Source organism: Schistocerca nitens, chromosome 8, assembly GCF_023898315.1.
Source record: "Schistocerca nitens isolate TAMUIC-IGC-003100 chromosome 8, iqSchNite1.1, whole genome shotgun sequence".
Taxonomy (NCBI): domain Eukaryota; kingdom Metazoa; phylum Arthropoda; class Insecta; order Orthoptera; family Acrididae; genus Schistocerca; species Schistocerca nitens.
In genome coordinates this window covers 277772351-277791928 of record NC_064621.1, presented here as the reverse complement: position 1 = coordinate 277791928, position 19578 = coordinate 277772351, and the positions used below count along the sequence as shown (strand labels likewise).

General features: G+C 40.0%; 1 protein-coding gene across 1 annotated transcript in view; it reads left to right on the top strand.

The window, feature by feature from the left end:
- Positions 1–19578, top strand: part of LOC126199002 (myrosinase 1-like) — a 122494-nt gene that overhangs the window by 38726 nt on the left and 64190 nt on the right. The window contains exons 5-6 of the mRNA XM_049935681.1: positions 282–465; positions 4672–4766. Of these exons, the coding sequence (XP_049791638.1) occupies positions 282–465; positions 4672–4766 (279 nt within the window). The remainder of the gene's footprint in view (positions 1–281; positions 466–4671; positions 4767–19578) is intronic.

The following is a 19578-nucleotide window of genomic DNA, read 5'->3' as shown; positions in this document are numbered from 1 at the left end:
CTGTGAAAAGTAATGCTATCAGCCAATACTATAACTGATGTCCTTTCGTACTGAATTTTGATCTCATTTTCCTCATTCCTGAAACTTTCTTTTGCGGCCTACAAACCAGTTGTCAATGGGACAGGAAAGGGTGATATCAGAGGTACCTTCCACCACGTACGATATGGTGTCTCGCAGATGTTCGGTTAAAAATTGAGAAAACGTATAAACATTGTGTATGTGAATATTCAAGGCGTGTCTGATAATAGGACTTGTCACACTGTTTATGACTTGCCGTTCAGGTGAAGTTCTGGATAACGTTCAACGAGCCTCCGGCGATTGTGAGCGGTTACGCCAACCAGGGCGGGGCTGCACCCAGCCAGCCCGCTCCAGGCATCGGAGACTACCTGGCGGCCCACACGCTCATCAAGGCGCATGCGCGGGTCTATCACATGTACCAAGAGCAATACAAGGCCACGCAGCAAGGTGAGTTGCGCTGAAGATACTTTGTGATATGTTCTGCTGCGTCGTCATCCACTTACTACCGTCTTGTAGAGTTTTTTGAATACTTCTATTAGATTGGTGCACAAGCTCGCAGCGTTATGTTTTGCAAGTGAGTATTCCTATTGCTTTGGGTTTATTTATCGATTGTCATTTTTTATTTACAGTTAACTGTTGTTAGCTGAGTTTAGATATTATAATTTTGTCATTTAGAGATAGTGAGTGGAGTTGTGGACACTAGAAAATGGAGTGCTAAGTGGAGAAATAGGAACATTTCCGACGTATTCTTCTGTTTGAGTTCAGGAAGGGGGAGACAGCAGCGGAGGCGGTCAGAAACATTTGCAACGTGTATGGGGAAAATCCCAGTGCACAGAAAAATCCTCCATTAAAGGAGGATTGTTTGGACATTAGCGACCCTTCACGTTCAGTAAGACCTTCGGGTTTGACAAACATCTTTTAAAAGCATTAATCCACAATAATTCACGTCGGTGTACTCGATAACTGGCAAATGTGATGAACTGTGTTCATTCCATCATGGTGCGACATTTGCATGTAGTGGGGGCCGTTCAGAAATCGAGTGTGTGGGTACCGCATGCTCTAGGCCGAAATCACAAACATCAGCGAGTGGCCATATGTGCATCTCTGCTTGGACATCATGAACTGGCTCTTGAACAAGACTGACCACTCCAGTCCTGTATCGTTACTGGCAACGAGGAATGGTGTCTTTATGTTAACGTAAGGGAAATAAAGGAATGGATGAGCCCAAACAATGCAGTAAAGACCTGCACATAAAGACCTGCGCGCATTCACAAAAGATAATGCTATGCGTCTGGTGGAACAGCGACGATATTGTTTACTACGAACTGCTTTACTGGTATGTAACCATCACTGTTGACATTTGTTGTCAACAACTGAGACGTCTTACAGAGGCAGTCCAAGAACAACGAATAGAAAGACTGCGTCAAATGATGATATTACACGACAACGCCCACCCGCGTTCTGCTGTAGGGACAAAAAGTACTGTACAGGAGTTGGGTTGGGAAGTCATTCCGCACCCACCTTATTCACCTGATCTTGCGCCTTCAGATTTTAACCTTTCCCGTTCTCTATCGTTAAATCTTCACGGAACTTCATTTCGGGATGAAAATGCACTCCGAACACCGCCCGACGAGTGCTTCAACTCAAAGTCACGTAATTTAAGTAGTCGCAGAATCGAAAAGCTACCCAAATTCTGGCAGACACATTTGAATATTGTAGAAGAATAAGTTGATGATTAAAGACTCTGTTATGTGCATGTGTTGTGTTTATTAAACTTGCGGAGAAACGCTACGAACTTATCCATCAAGCCAATAAGTTAAAAATTGCGGTGTGTGTGAGGAAGGCCGCAGTGCCAACTGCTGTCTTACAAACTTCCCAAATAACTGAACGTACCAAAAATGCAGTCAGCAGGTGACACCTAATGGGATACGCTTATGGTTACGGTCGTGAAGGACTTCAGATTCGGGGTCAAATAATAATTCGTACACATTAAATATGTCTACCATCTGAGCACGGACTGTTATTTACTGTCTGTCTAACACAAAGTTTTGATTTCTAAAATGGCTTCCATTCCGGCGCAATCACGTAATTTAAACAACAAATCTGCAGATGTACAAGATAGAAAACACGGTAAATATGTTACAAAGTTAATAATGAAACCATGTAGATTACTTCTACATTATAATATGTAAAATAGAATGACGTCACAGCAGAAAAAGAAAGCAATGGGTCATCATCACAACTGAGAAAATTTCATTGTCAGTGACATTGTCTACAATCAACAATGTGTTTTTTTTTGTGTTTGATAGTAGAAGACTGTTCCCTTCTTATGACAGTGCGGTATTGTATTTCACATATTTTAGTTATGACGAGATAAAGGATAACGTGTTTTTTTCAGTCTTTGATAGTGAAATACATGTTAAAATTTCGATTTAATTTGTGTCGGTCCCCTTTTAACTTTTAAGCTTATTTTCATTATTATCTGTCTTGAGAATGTGAAGACGACCTGTGACGGGTAACATTAAGTAAGGTTTATAATTGTGTTGTCAGTGTTGTGAGTGGTTTGAAACTCTCACTCACGCAAAATTGCAGGTGACAGTAATGGACACTTTTTTCTCCATTCCTTGCTATATCAGACTGCGATAGAATGATCTGTTTTACTTCCAGCTCTTTCATTGTCTTGTTTTCTCGAAATGGATGTTCTTACGTCCTTTACTCCACATAACCAAATATTACTTTAATGTTCGATGTGCTTTTCATGGATGGGTGCCAATTTACCCTTCCCCTTCCTGTTGAGGTGAAGGCCATGCCTAGTATAATCCCACCTACTGAGAGAATCAACAGGAACCACACCATGTGTGACCCTGCACCCGACATGAGCAGCCGTTCCAGCTCCAAATTAACTCTCTTGATAGAAGAGTTCAAATGAGGTCGGTCATAGCGCCCAAGAACAGATACAAACTCAACACTAGACATCATTGCGGCCGGAAAAATATCCTGCAAGAACGGGACCAACGACGGCTAAAAAGAATTGTTCAACGTGACAGAAGTACAACCCTTCCGCAGGTTGCTGCAGATTTCAATGATGGACTACCAACAAGCGTCAGCTTGCGAACCACTCAACGAAACATTATCGATATGGGCTTCTGGAGCCGAAAGCCCACTCGTGTACCCTTGATGGCAGCACTACACAAAGTTTTACGCCTCGCCTGGGCCCGTCAACACCGACATCGGACTGTTGACGACTGGAAACATGTTGTCTGGTCGCACGAGTCTCGTTTCAAATTATATCGAGTGGATGGACGTGTACGGGTATGGAGACAACCTCATGAATCCATGGGCTATGCGTGTCAGTAGGGGACTGTTCAAGCTGGTGGAGGTTCTGTAATGGTGTGGGGCGTGAGCAGATGGAATGATATGGACCCCCTGATACGTCTAGATACAACTCTGACAGGTGAGGCGTACGTAAGCATCCTGTCTGATCACCTGCATCCATTCATGTCCATTGTGCATTCCGACGAACTTGGGCAATTCGAGCAGGACAGTGCGACACATCACCTGCCCAGAATTGCTACAGAACGCCTCTAGGAACACTGTTCTGTGTTTAAACACTTCCGTTGGCCACCAAACTCCCCAGACATGAACATTATTGAAATTATATGGGATGTCTTGTAACGCGCTGTTCGGAAGAGATCTCCACCTCTCGTACTTTTATGGATTTATGGACACCCCTGCAGGATTCATGTTCTCAGTTCCCTCCAGCACTATTCCAGACATTAGTCGACGTATATCACGTCTTGTTGAGGCACTTCTGCTTGCTCGCTGGGGCCCTACTCGATAATCGATATTAGGCAGGTATACCAGTTTCTTTGGCTCTTCGGTGTATAAATTCTTCAACCACTTTTTTTGAGGGGGGGGGGGTGCGAGAAGAAATCATGTGATTTCACAATTGTATGTGATACCATACGATATGAATGCGGGGTTACTGTTCTTCCGGACATGTCCGAAAAAGCAGACACCATGTGAAATCCACAGCTGCGATACACATTATGTAAATTGAAGGTGGCGGTAGGTGGAAATGTGGACCAGCCGAAGGGTGTAGCGAGATAGTCCGCGTAATTGCAGTGAATAGTGTGTCAGGTGGCGCAGATGTTAACGCAACTACCTAGTAAGCAGAACATCTCGGGTTCTAAAACGCGGTGTGGTACACATTTTCACACCTCATCACTGCATAACATCCCGATGCAGCTGACATCATGAATTCCTTCCCGTTACTTGCCCCTCTCTCTCCCCTCGCCCCCCCCCCCACCTCCTTCATTTCACCTAACATGTCTTGATCTTCACGGCTTATCCCCGAGCCCTTCCCCCTCCTCCCCGCAAACCCACCCTTCCCATCCATGCCTGATGGCCATATAATCTTACATATTCTGTTTCGAAGGCTGAACAACATTTTCAGTTTACAACTACTTCTAAGAAAAATTTTGTATGGTACGTTGACCTTCAGCTTTCACCAGTCTATCTCAAGCTGATCTGAGTCATTGTTAGGATGCAAATGAGGAGCACTGTCTCATGTGTATTAAAAGTATAATAACCAGCTATATTCATTTTGTTAAAATGTCTGGAACGATAAAACGTACGTGTTTATTGTTACAGGATACGTGGGCATCACGCTTAATAGTGACTGGTACGAACCAGTGTCCAACTCAACTGAAGACGTAGAAGCAGCCGAGCGCGGGCTTCAGTTCATGGTATTGTTCATTTTACACAGTTTGTACTCTAATTTGAGCTTCTCGTGATTGCTTCTGGTCTGAGATGCTATCTAATGTTCGGAACACGTAAGTCAGGGGTATGTAGTATTACCACTGAAACGTCCCCTTAGAAAAATTAATGAATTGCTGTGCTGGTAAACCCCTTAAGTTTTTGATTTTCAAACAACTGAGCAAAACTGAACGTACTCAGACATTTCTCTATTTACTTATTCTGATCGTCACTAAACTGACACACAATATTTTTAGCGCAACGCAATCTGACTTTCAATAATCCCTACAAAAGAATGGCCCTGACTGACAACAAACTATACCTTTCATGAATCACTTACCTCACAAATATCTTAGTTACTCGAACTACTGCAATACAGCGAGCGCCAATATTGCCAGCTAAATAAAGGATTTTATCTACTGAAGGCACTAACTACTGATAGGCATAGTTAGCAAATGAGAGATTTTGATAGAGAAGAAACAATTTATTTACCTCAATAGTGTTCAAAAGTCATAGTATATATATATATATATATCAGTTCATGATGTCCAATATTACAAATTTACTCTTTCTGATGGACACACGTCCAGATCGTCCGCTCTCAAAATTCTGCCATCTCTCTCGCCACATCCACCACTGCTGGCGGCTCACCTCCAACTGCCCAACGCTATGCGCTGTTCACATCTAACTGCCCAACACTACAACAGCGAATATTCCAACAATGCCAACCAGCCACAGACTGCACACAGCACAGCCAGTGATTTTCACATAGAGTGCTACGTGTCATTACCAATATAAAAACCTAAACAGCCTACTCACATAGCCCCCATGCTCCCCACAAAAAATTTTACAAATTGTTGTGGGCAGTGGCCAATACAGATCTGAAAAAAAAATTTAATAATTACAATAAGAAAGATATCAAATGCACACACTTATTGATGCAATGTTGGTCAAAAGCAAAAATTGTTCTCATGAAGATAGCCCTGATCATTCATCAGAATAGAAATTGCAGTTTTTTTCCAAGTCTGAGCAGCAAAAGACAATGCACACGGAAGTAGTGGATTTCTAGGCAGTTCTGAAGAAGTAGTGTTGTCCTTCCAACGGAAAGACAATGCTGACTCTTGACATGCAGGCAGGTAATGCGCCATAACAGAGGAAACCCAGGCAATGGGCCACAACAGAGCAAACCCACAGTAGAGTCAGTCGAAGTTTTGAAGAATATTGGTAGGTAGCTCATCACAGAGCAGACCCTCTGTAGTCCTGGTAGAAATTATGGTACTGGTGGGCCACCAGAGATGTACACCCACTGTAGTTCTTGTAGAGACGGCTAGCAGCCATCCGTTGTGACTGTGCAGGTGCACAATCACCATTGAAGAGTCTTGCAGATAATATAGCAAGTCCATGAACCACCACTTGTGCACTCACAAAAATTTTTTTTTGAAATGCCCTTAGAACCAGCAATGCTGTTAACCAGTCCCTTGCTGAATTATCAACACACGTGCGACCACTAACAGTCCTCTTTTTTTCACATATTGTGCATATACTATGACCAACAGAAATGTGTGCAGTGAAATGAATGCTTACAAGTTACTTAATTTGATGAACTGGTGTCAATTACAATTTTATAACATGAGAATACAATAACAAAGGTACAAAATACATCATTAAAGAACATAACAATACAGATAACATTTGTAGTAATATGGGCTTTACAAAAGAATCGAAATAACAGATACATCAGTGTTACAGGAATTATGACATAAGTACATACATAAAAGATCAGAATAACTTCTGAAACATCAACTTCACACATGAGCATTAAAAGAAAACAGAATAAATAATGAAACTTCGTGGCAGATTAAAACTGTGTGCCCGACCGAGACTCGAACTCGGGACATTAACATTTCGTGGGCAAGTGCTCTACCATCTGAGCTACCGAAGCACGACTCACGTCCGGTACTCACAGCTTTACTTCTGCCAGTATCTCGTCTCCTGTTATTAGTCCCTTCTTATTGTTCTTTCCTTTCCAAGTGCTCTGTTTTCGAAAAATGTGGATCATAAAATTATTATTTGATAGATCTGTTGACAGAAAGTATTCACATTAGCAAATGCATTTAATTTTATTTTATAAAACCAATGCTGCGACACAGCTAGAAACCAGATATCAAATGAAATAAGCAACTATGTAAAGCAAAGCATAAAAATATCATTCAATAGTCATGTGGCATTTCATAAGTTAGTAGAAATTCTCTCAACTCTCGTAGAAAGACACTTGTCATAATCAGGTGTGCAGATGTAAGAATATTTCCCATCAGTTTATAAGCATTTCAGTAGTAGCACAAAGTATGCGCTCCACAATATAATTATATGTTTCCAAGTAATGAACATGTCGTATTTGCGATGCTTTCTGTAAAGGAATGTCAATAGCGAGGTTAATGGCCTCTTTTTTCTCCACCTAATGGCTTTTTCTCCAGGCAACTGGCACAGGTGGGTGCCCACAATGCATTACATTAACGTCACTTAGCTTTCTTACCGAAATATTTACGACAGCAGTTTGCACTACAGTGACAGTCTGATATATAAAAAAAAATTCACACGTCAAGAATTTGCGTTACAAATGTGTAGAAACAAAATCCTATAAAAATAACAGAGTCCAAAAAATTTTCGGTGTCATTTTGATACATTCACGCATGTACACACATTTCATAACTCTTAAAGTACGATTCTTGCTTTCCAACGTCGTTTTTCACAAACCAGAGTCCCTAACTTCTATTCATTATTCATATACGTGTAAACACGTAATCACATTCCTCATATACGGTAGCATCATCTTATTGATCATAAAAGTACCTCAACAGCATTATACACATCGTCATTGTAATAATAACATCATAAAACCACAGCCAAATCTCAAAAACGTCGTAGCTTTCTGCTATAATTTCAAAGCCTAAAAAAAAAAATTCTCTGCTCATTTCAATAGTGTCATCTACCTCAACACCCCCCCCCTCCCCATGAACCATAGACCTTGCCGTTGGTGGGGAGGCTTGCGTGCCTCAGCGATACAGATGGCCGTACTGTAGATGCAACCACAACGGAGGGGTATCTGTTGAGAGGCCAGACAAACGTGTGGTTCCTGAAGAGGGGCAGCAGCCTTTTCAGTAGTTGCAGGGGCAACAGTCTGGATGATTGACTGATCTGGCCTTGTAACATTCACCAAAACGGCTTTGCTGTGCTGGTACTGCGAACGGCTGAAAGCAAGGGGAAACTACAGCCGTAATTTTTCCCGAGGACATGCAGCTTTACTGTATGATTAAATGATGATGGCGTCCTCTTGGGTAAAATAGTCCCCCATTCGGATCTCCGGGCGGGGACTACTCAAGAGGACGTCGTTATCAGGAGAAAGAAAACTGGCGTTCTACGGATCGGAGCGTGAAATGTCAGATCCCTTAATCGGCCAGGTACATTAGAAAATTTAAAAAGGGAAATGGATAGGTTAAAGTTAGATATAGGAATTAGTGAAATTCGGTGGCAGGAGGAACAAGACTTTTGGTCAGGTGATTACAGGGTTATAAATACAAAATCAAATAGGGGTAATGCAGGAGTAGGTTTAATAATGAATAAAAAAATAGGAGTACGGGTAGGCTACTACAAACAGCATAGTGAACGCATTATTGTGGCCAAGATAGACACAAAGCCCATGCCTACTACACTAGTACAAGTTTATATGCCAACTAGCTCTGCAGATGATGAAGAAATTGATGAAATGTATGACGAGATAAAAGAAATTATTCAGGTAGTGAACGGAGACGAAAATTTAATAGTCATGGGTGACTGGAATTCGTCAGTACGAAAAGGGAGAGAAGGAAACATAGTAGGTCAATATGGATTGGTGGGAAGAAATGAAAGAGGAAGCTGCCTTGTAGAATTTTGCACAGAGCATAACTTAATCATAGCTAACACTTGGTTCAAGAATCATAAAAGAAGGTTGTATACATGGAAGAATCCTGGAGATACTTAAAGGTATCAGATAGATTATATAATGGTAAGACAGAGATTTAGGAACCAGGTTTTAAATTGTAAGAAATTTCCAGGGGCAGATGTGGATTCTGACCACAATCTATTGGTTATGAACTGCAGATTGAAACTGAAGAAACTGCAAAAGGGTGGGAATTTAAGGAGATGGGACCTGGATAAACTGAAAGAACCAGAGGTTGTAGAGAGTTTCAGGGAGAGCATAAGGGAACAATTGACTGGAATGGGGGAAAGAAATACAGTAGAAGAAGAATGGGTAGCTCTGAGGGATGAAGTAGTGAAGGCAGCAGACGATCAAGTACGTAAAAAGACGAGGGCTAATAGAAATCCTTGGGTAACAGAAGAAATATAAAAATGCAGTAAATGAAGCAGGCAAAAAGGATTACAAATGTCTCAAAAATGAGATCGTTAGGAAGTGCAAAATGGCTAAGCAGGGATGGCTAGAGGACAAATGTAAGGATGTAGAGGCTTGTCTCACTAGGGGTAAGATATATACTGCCTACAGGAAAATTAAATAGACCTTTGGAGAGAAGAGCACCACTTGTATGAACATCAAGAGTTCAGATGGCAACCCAGTTCTAAGCAAAGAAGGGAAAGCAGAAAGGTGGAAGGAGTATATAGAGGGTTTATACAAGGGCGATGTACTTGAGGACAATATTATGGAAATGGAAGAGGATTTAGATGAAGACGAAATGGGAGATAAGATACTGCGTGAAGAGTTTGACAGAGCACTGAAAGACCTGAGTCGAAACAAGGCCCCGGGACTAGACAACATTCCATTAGAACTACTGATAGCCTTGGGAGAGCCAGTCATGACAAAACTCTACCATCTGGTGAGCAAGATGTATGAGACAGGCGAAATACCCTCAGACTTCAAGAAGAATATAATAATTCCAATCCCAAAGAAAGCAGGTGTTGACAGATGTGAAAATTACCGAACTATCAGTTTAATAAGTCACAGCTGCAAAATACTAACGCGAATTCTTTACAGACGAATGGAAAAACTGGTAGAAGTGGACCTCGGGGAAGATCGGTTTGGATTCCGTAGAAATGTTGGAACACGTGAGGCAATACTAACCTTACGACTCATCTTAGAAGAAAGATTAAGAAAAGGCAAACCTACGTTTCTAGCATTTGTGGACTTAGAGAAAGCTTTTGACAATGTTAACTGGAATACTCTCTTTCAAATTCTGAAGCTGGCAGGGGTAAAATACAGGGAGCGAAATGCTATTTAGAATTTGTACAGAAACCAGATGGCAGTTATAAGAGTCGAGGGGCATGAAAGGGAAGCAGTGGTTGGGAAAGGAGTGAGACAGGGTTGTAGCCTGTCCCCGATGTTATTCAATCTGTATATTGAGCAAGCAGTAAAGGAAACAAAAGAAAAATTCGGAGTAGGTATTAAAATTCATGGAGAAGAAGTAAAAACTTTGAGGTTCGCCGATGACATTGTAATTCTGTCAGAGACAGCAAAGGACTTGGAAGAGCAATTGAATGGAATGGACAGTGTCTTGAAAGGAGGATATAAGATGAATATCAACAAAAGCAAAACAAGGATAATGGAATGTAGTCAAATTAAATCGGGTGATGCTGAGGGAATTAGATTAGGAAATGAGACACTTCAAGTAGTAAAGGAGTTTTGCTATTTAGGGAGTAAAATAGCTGATGATGGTCGAAGTAGAGAGGATATAAAATGTAGACTGGCAATGGCAAGGAAATCGTTTCTGAAGAAGAGAAATTTGTTAACATTGAGTATAGATTTAAGTGTCAGGAAGTCGTTTCTGAAAGTATTTGTATGGAGTGTAGCCATGTATGGAAGTGAAACATGGACGATAACGGGTTTGGAGAAGAAGAGAACAGAAGCTTTCGAAATGTGGTGCTACAGAAGAATGCTGAAGATAAGGTGGGTAGATAACGTAACTATTGAGGAGGTATTGAATAGGATTGGGGAGAAGAGAAGTTTGTGGCAAAACTTGACTAGGAGAAAGGATCGGTTGGTAGGACATGTTTTGAGGCATCAAGGGATCACAAATTTAGCATTGGAGGGCAGTGTGGAGGGTAAAAATCATAGAGGGAGACCAAGAGATGAATGCACTAAGCAGATTCAGAAGGATGTAGGTTGCAGTAGGTACTGGGAGATGAAGACGCTTGCACAGGATAGAGTAGCATGGATAGCTGCATCAAACCAGTCTCAGGACTGAAGACCACAACAACAAAATCTGCCTGAAACGTACTTTAAAAATCATGATCACATACCAAATACGTCATTCAAAGCTCACATAGTATCACAAAGGTTCCGAAAAAAATATTAACAGTTCACAAACTACAGACAAAATACAATTTCATAAGTGTGAAGTTATACAACTGTGTAATTACGTAAATATGTGTCACTGATGTAGTAAAAAAAAAAATGCTTGTCTCTCTCAGTTAAACGATCAGATAGCAGTGTAATTTATGTGTTCGAAAAATATGATACTGATGTGTAAAGTTGTATAAGCAAATACCATATTAGCTAGGGCTCCTTGTGCTTGCCAAGCACATGGTACACAAAGTAAGCGTGTACCCCCCTGAGGATTAATGTAATTACACCCTGAGGTCTTACAGATTACAGCAATTGAATCAAATGTATCACAGAAAATCTTTGTATCTTTGTACTTCAAAAATCTTTAATAATAAATGTTTTAAGTACAAAATTAATCACTCAGATACGTGTGCTGTAGCGCTAAACTGTGCGTTTTGTTGTAAGATAATCTCTGTTATTACTTAAGGGTAAAAAATGTGCCAAGTGTAATTATCGTCGTTCGTAAGCAAAGTTCTGTAGAAGTCAATGTACTTACTTCGTAATAAACAAAAGTGAAATGCTATGCGTATAGATATCATAGTTATTACGTACATAACTATGATCAAGGAAGTACTATGGTGTAACGTATTGCTGTGCTACGGGAAAGGCTGTCTCACTGAAGCGACACCACAAAAGTTACTACTAAATTATGTTTTACTTTCCAGAATAGTTCAGAAAAACTGTGCAGATATAAAACAGATACAGCGCAAAAGCAATAATATAAATTGTGTCACTCATTAGTAGTGTCGTGATATAATCGTGTACCAGTCAAATAACTAACCACTGTGTCATCTGGTATCTCTCAGAAAGTACTTTAAATCCATAACGTATTTTCAAATAAACCAAAATGTTGCATTAAAATCTCATTAGCAGTAGCGGTAAATGTTCTAAGTATGTGAGCCTTATAGTCGTTACGTAATCATGCAACTAACAAGCAAGAATGTACAAATAACAACACAGTGCCATCTGTTCACTATAACAATGCATTCGTAATTACTGTTTAAATAAGTTCTCTTGGTTCTTGACTGGATAGTTAACTTACAACATTGTTTCATGATAACAGTTTCTAAGCCTGATAAAGCGTTCTAGTAGCGTGAAATAAAAATTTTATGGCAGAGACTAAGTTAAAAAGCAGATTATCTCTCAATAAACGGTCTTACATGTGAAATGTGGTGCAATCTTTTACTCTTCCTAGTACGTAGAGTTTCAATTTCAACGCAGTTGTATACGTCGGTAAGGATTGCTAAAATTTTTCTCAAGGTTAGCGTCTATGTTATTTTTCTCAGAGTCAGCCAGTGCATGTGGCTGTCTGCGGTGCGAGTCATTGTCTGTTACTTTGTTGGCGCGCGTCGTTATTAGGATTAGGAGTCCTAACTTCTGCAATTTCACCTAGTCGAGAGGGCCCTGCCCTGTTTGAACCACGCCAATTTTGATGAAATTCAGGTCTGTCGTTATGTCGGTAGTTAACATAGTTTCTTTTTTGTCGGTAATGTGGAGGAGAATTTCTCCCGTAATCGTAACTGCGCGGTGCACCGTTGCGTCTGAAGTTATTCTGTCTCCCTTGATAATAATTATTTTGGTTCCCATATTGTTTGTTTCTCTGATTGTCTCTGTGATAGTCATTACCACGGAGAGGTGATCTTTCTCTGTAATTATTACTACTCTGCCAACGGTTGTCATTCGGGTGGTGTCTATTTTGGTCACGATTTACGTTGTAATAATAGCCTTGTCGTGCCCAGGTATTATTTCTTTCATCGCGGAATTGTGACGGATGTCACCTGTAATTGTGTTCCTGTTTTCGCGTCCCGCGATTGTCAGTGATAATTTCCAATTCTTGTAACAGTCCCTGAAAAGCTCCAATGTCGTCTTTGCAACGTCCTGCCAAAATAATATGTCGTAAATGTTCAGGAAATTTGATTAACCAAATGCGGATGAGTTCTGAGGGGCTGTATGGGTTTGACAGGTACTGATTCTTGTGCAACATGTCTTCAAAATATTTCACAAGACTGGAAAATTACGATTGTTCTAAATGTTTCATCATTATGATGCTATGTTTTACTCGGTCTTGAATAGCTTGAGAGCAATATGCTGAGAGGAAGGCATGATAAAATTCTCCTTCACTGTGACAATCGTGAATGACCGATCGCATTCTTACAGCTGGTTCATTCTCTAAATAGCCCCACATAAATTCTAATCTGTGCTCTAATGACCAGTTGGGAGGAAAACAATGAGAGAATTGATGAAGCCACACTTGTGGATGAATGTCGTTGCCGGAATTCTTAAATGTTTTGAATTTACGTGTAGTAATATACAGCTTATAGTCAAAATCATCATATCGGCGAGTCGCATGTCTGTCATTGTTACTTCGTTTCGGCGGTTCCATCTCAAAATTCAGTGTACTTTGCCAATTTCTTTAATAATTTCCGAAGTGCCCTGTGTTATTATTTTGTGGCTGTTCCGTATTTCTATGTCCCTCTTCCCGTATTGGAGCGTGAGTGTCCTCGGAAATATGTAATTCTTGAATTACTTGTGCCAACTGATCTTGTACTTCCCGGATTTTTCTTTTGTACTGTGTATTGATTTGATTTTGAATGGCTTCAAATGGCTCTGAGGACTATGGGACTCAACTGCTGTGGTCATCAGTCCCCTAGAACTTAGAACTACTTAAACCTAACTAACCTAAGGACATCACACACACCCATGCCAGAGGCAGGATTCGAACCTGCGACCGTAGCAGCAGCGCGGCTGCGGACTGGAGTGCCTAGAACCGCACGTCCACCGTGGCCGGCGATTTGATTTTGATTTTGTTTGAATTTTCTAATTTGTTCATACTCTTCTGTGTCAGTGAAGGCTACAGGTCTTGTGTCATTTAGATCATCATCTACCTTTGTAGATAAGTTAGTGAACTGATCTGAAAGTTCGACTTCTTTCTCCGATAGTGAACTTATTTCCTCAGTATGTTGTTCTGAACCAAGTTTCAGTGAGTCCATTTGTGTTGAAATCGCAACTACTGTGACCTTTACGTTTTCCTGAGTTTTTGCAAGTTGCGTAACCGAATCGGTAGATACAACTGATTCAGTTTTAGCTTGCAAAGTGTCGTGATTTTCATGAACAATAGTTTGAGTTTTTGTATGGCTGCATCGTGATTCTGTAATGATTTTCATGCCGCGAAAAAATAGGTTGAAAATGCTCACAAATTTGTGTTTTTACGTCATTACAGACTTTTTGACATTTCGATTCGATGTTATGTAACTCAGTAGTTAAATCTTCACGTGTTTGTTCAAGCGTAGTGTCTAACTTTTGAAGATTTTGTTCCATTGTGTCTAACTTTTGAAGCCTTTGTCTCATTTGTTGTATTAATTGTAATAACAGTGCACTGGTGTCTGAAACATGTTCCTCAGTGCTATTCGGCAGTGCATTTGAACCGGCAATATTCGCATTCTGAAAAGCAGAAAATGTGTCTTGACTTATTTCCGAAAACGGTGAGGAAGCAAAACCCGAATCTACAGTATTTGCAAGATTGTGTCATGTCATTTCGGAATCCTGAGGCGAGCTGTTGCTGACCGATCGATCGATAATGCTTCACTGTTCACTAATTTTTTCACTGTCTACACCATTATTTGTTATTTGCCGCCCGCTCCATTTCCCTATGCACAATTACCAAATTACTACTTTGAATGTCTGTTAATTCATTATACAGTGGTGCTAATAAGCTACGCTCGTCGTCACTATCATTTCTCAATTTACTTTGGAGCCTGGTGTTACGTTTTTCACACGCCATTATTCTCACAATATGTCACACGATAACATAGAAAAGCACAATTTGAAGAGCAAAATAAGAAAACACATTAACATAGCACTGAAAATTATATCTAATTAATTGCAAGCACAGCTGCGAAATACTTGGTGCAGATCTACGTGCATGCCACATCTGTTTTACTGTACAACAATGAAAAACTACAACTACAAAGAAGATTCTCTCTACAATCACGCGCTAGCAATAAACAATAGCTACACTAATTACACAAACTACAAGAAAAAATCAGAAGATTCCAGTGAGGTATCCTCGGCTATGGGTCGACATATGAAACGTCCCCTTAGAAAAATTAATGAATTTCTGTGCTGGTAAACCCCTTACGTTATTTGATTTTCAAACAACTGAGCAAAACTGAACGTACTCAGACATTTCTCTCTTTACTTATTCTGATCGTCACTAAACTGACACACAATATTTTTAGCGCAACGCAATCTGACTTTCAATAATCCCTACAAAAGAATGGTCCTGACTAACAATAACCTATACCTCTAATGAATCACTTACCTCACAAAAATCTTCGTTACTCGAACTACTGCAATACAGCGAGCGCCAATACTGCCAGCTAAAGAAAGGATTCTAACTACTGAAGGCACAAACTACTGATAGGCATAGTTAGCAAATGAGAGATTTTGATAGAGAACAAACAATGTATTTACCTCAATAGTGTTCAAAAGTCATAATATATATATATATATATATATATCAGTTCATGATGTCCAATATTACAAATTTACTCTTTCTGATGGACACACGTCCAGATCGTCCGCTCTCAAAATTCTGCCATCTCTCTCCCAACATCCACCACTGCTGGCGGCTCACCTCCAACTGCCCAAAGCTACGCGCTGTTCACATCCAACTGCCCAACACTTCAATAGCGAATATTCCAACAATGAGACCAGCCACAGATTGCACACAGCACAGCCAGTGATTTTCACATAGAGTGCTACGTGGCGTTACCAATGTAAAAACCTAAACAGCCTACTCACACCACCGTTATTCCCACGATTTCTCTGATAACTTGCAGGAAGTTTATCAGTCAGTTTTCAGAATATCTACAAATTCCGTGGAGTATTTTTTCACGATTGTCCTGGGTATGCAGGACTATATGTGCTTTGCAGAAACTGTACAAAAATTAAAAATAAAAATTATCTCCGGAATGAACCAAGTTCTCTGGAAAGAAACTCCATTTTGAACATCCGCACTGCCTTGGATTATATGATCTGTAGAGCACAGTATAACTTTACATATTCTGCATGTTGAACCCTCTGAAAACCTAGGCACTGCATGAAAGTGGTTGCAGATGTAAGCGGTACAAGTGGTTTACGTTATTGATACTTCCCCACATTATTTCCTAAGTAGGAAAGTCAAGCAATGGTGTCATTCCATTTCTCGCAACATATGCGAGATTTGAGGAGATAAGGTTCCTAGCAAATGGCTTTGTAAGTACTTAAGTACCACCAAAAGGCTTTAGAACCTAAATTAAGAACCTGGATGAAGAAACCTATACGTTGCTGGCATTGCACGATTATTGGGCATGACCCCTACTCCGATGGTTTTGCCGGCTCGTGTTCTTGAACCGGAATTGACAATGTCACCATGCATCAACGCAATATACTATGATATTACTTGTCATTTTAAAATAAAAATCACATGCAACAGAGCTCGGGCAACAGGTTGTTGCAAAGTAGAATGTTGCCGTGGTACATTCAATGAAATTGCCTGACATTTTCAAATGGTTCAGATGGCTGTAAGTACTAAGGGACTTAGCATCTGAGGTCATCAGTCCCCTAGAATTAGAACTACTTAAACCTAACTAACCTAAGGACATCACACACATCCATGCCCGAGGTAGGATTCGAACCTCCGACCGTAGCAGCAGCGCGGTACCGGACTGAAGCGCCTAGTACCGCTCGGCCACAGTGGCCGGCGCCTGACATTTTCACGCATTGTTAGAGCACATTAAAAATGAACGTGATTTTCTAAATGCCTGAAAGCATCATCTTTCCAGCTGTGATCAGGGTGAAATTAATTATGCAAAACAGATTTTCTAAAAGCAAATTGAATTCGATATTTTTTTTGCAGTTATTACGAAAATCAATGTTGAAGTGATTTTGTAGAAGTTTAGAAATTAGTACATAAATGATATTTTGCGCTGGAAATTCCTCTGTTATTAAGTTGTTGGGTTCAAAGTTTCATGTTTCATGTTAATCAACGAGGTATACGAATCCTAAATTAAAACTTTGGTCACAGCGCTATTTTTCCGGACAGTTTGACTCAAGTTATATAGCATTGTTATTCTATTTTGGAAATTTTACCCACTGCTCTTGGGAGCGGCGTTGTTTCGAATGAGACAGGTTTCGAAGCTTCAATATAAAACGGTATTTGTAAAGAGGTATCGAATGTACACTATTTTCAACTTCTTACAAAAATTGTAGTCTATCAGACGAATCTGCAGATTATTCGCAAATAGTAGGTGAATAAAATTTTGTTTTCCACATCCTTGCGGTATCGATCTATTGCGTATTAAGTTTCATGTTCAGCACGCGTTTACTCTGCGGAATGTAAGAATCCAAACTCTACATTTTTTCATACCACAATTTTCGCGTCCAGCTTTCATTCAAATTATCTAGTATTGTCTACCTCGATTGGATAATCAAACACAGGTTTTTAGGTGGTTAAAACCATGGTAGTTCTAATGAACCGAGTTTGGAGAGTTTTCTATAACACAATCTTTTGCAAAACTAGATGGAAAATAGCGCATTAATAATTTTTTTTATAAATCTTCAACTTTTCACTTAATTTATTCAGTATCGGAAAGTGTTTCATAAGTAAAACTTCATATTTAGTACCTTGTCTACATGCCATGTTTCACATTCTTCATAGCTTTATTCCCTGAGATATAAGAATCTAAATTTTGAAATATTTCGGGCGCCGATTTTTTCGGGCGATTTTATCGAAGAGTTTCTTGTTGAACATGACTGATAAAACTCTTTTCATTACTTTTCATAAGAGAACGCTTACCGTGGAACACGTACGCCAAATTTCATTTCTTCCAACAAAATATTGCACAAGATATAGTGTAATGTAATAAAATAAAAATTATTTGTAACTCTTTTTCTTTGCTATCAGTGTAATGTAATAGAATAAATATGAGCCGTGACTTATATAAAAAAGAAACACACATTAATGCATTGGCTCAGCATAAAAGAGAAATAACTAAAGTGGGAATATTATTAACAGTGTAAAATGTTGTTTAATTTTTCCCGACGTGTATAAGCACTCAATAACCTAGCTCAGTTCTCAGGGTAGTTACGTAATCGTCGATAATTAATTGTCCTTTTCTTATTTACCCGATACTACTGATATTATTCCAGGCTCATGAGAAGTCGTGTGCTTACTGCACCAGAGAATATTGGCCAAGTCTGTTCGATGTACACTACTGCAATACGTAACTTAACGCCGTGGTTTCGTCTCGATTCCCCAATATAAGATAACACGGGTAGCATCTACAAATGAATTCCTATAATGGAACTGGAATCCTGTGACCAGACCTTTTCTGCCTGGGATGTTCTCTCGTTATATAAAGAAAATCTGTAAGTAAAATTGGTAAATTATTAGTAGCTGCCTCCGGTCTCGTGGGATCCAAAGTAAAGTTAATTGTCCTAACCGACGGCAAGTCTCGTAGATGAGCTAAAAGAAAAATGTTAAAGATTTTTCTCAGATGGCGCCTAACAATGAAAATTCTTTGTTAAGGCCCATATCTACCTAAGGCCATCCAAGTATCAGACTACCAATTGATTGACCACATACAGAAATTCTTTTGACAAAATAACCATTACATTTTTCGGGTTTCAAGTACAACTTACATTATCAGCTAGTACAACAACATGAGCTTTACAAAAGAACGTCCTCTTAGGTCCGAATCCAAGCAGATATGATAAGTGACAAACAAAGGAAATATAGTTCATGCATATAAGCGCAAGAGTCCGTGGAATAACATGTCCATTGTAGTTCTATCTCTTCTTCTTTGGCGTACTTGTAGATTAATGTTTAGTTTACTTTTTTTTAAACCCAGGTCCACCCAGGACAAACAGTACAATATAACAGCTCAAAGTCGCCAGAAATTCACGCACGCTCTGCGCATAGCCGTGTATGGGGTGAAAAAAGTGACTAATCTTGGCCAGTGTTGCTCCGACGAATGTCAAACATTGTCAGTATTCACCGGGGACATGTGCGAATGTTTCACAAAAAAATTTGCAGGCAACCACTTTTCACTGAAAAGTAGATTTCCTGGTTTTCCACTAGGCGGCCCTGGCAGCACCTCCAGAGGTCGTTTGTCACGAAAACCTATTTGTTTCCGTAATACATCTGACTGAAAATATATCCCCAGATATCCTGCTACCAGACGGTATTTAGGCCGGCGCACGGTCATTCATCGGCAGCAGCCAGGACTCCAGTCTTGACATCCAGCCCACGCGTACGTCACCTTCTCTGCCGCCGATCAACCGCTGCCGCTATAGAAAACACCGTTGGTCGCCGTAACGCCTCTGACGGATCTGTCTTCGTGGCTTTGGATGTTGTAAAACTTGGTTCAGATTTTTCCTCTAGTCATTGA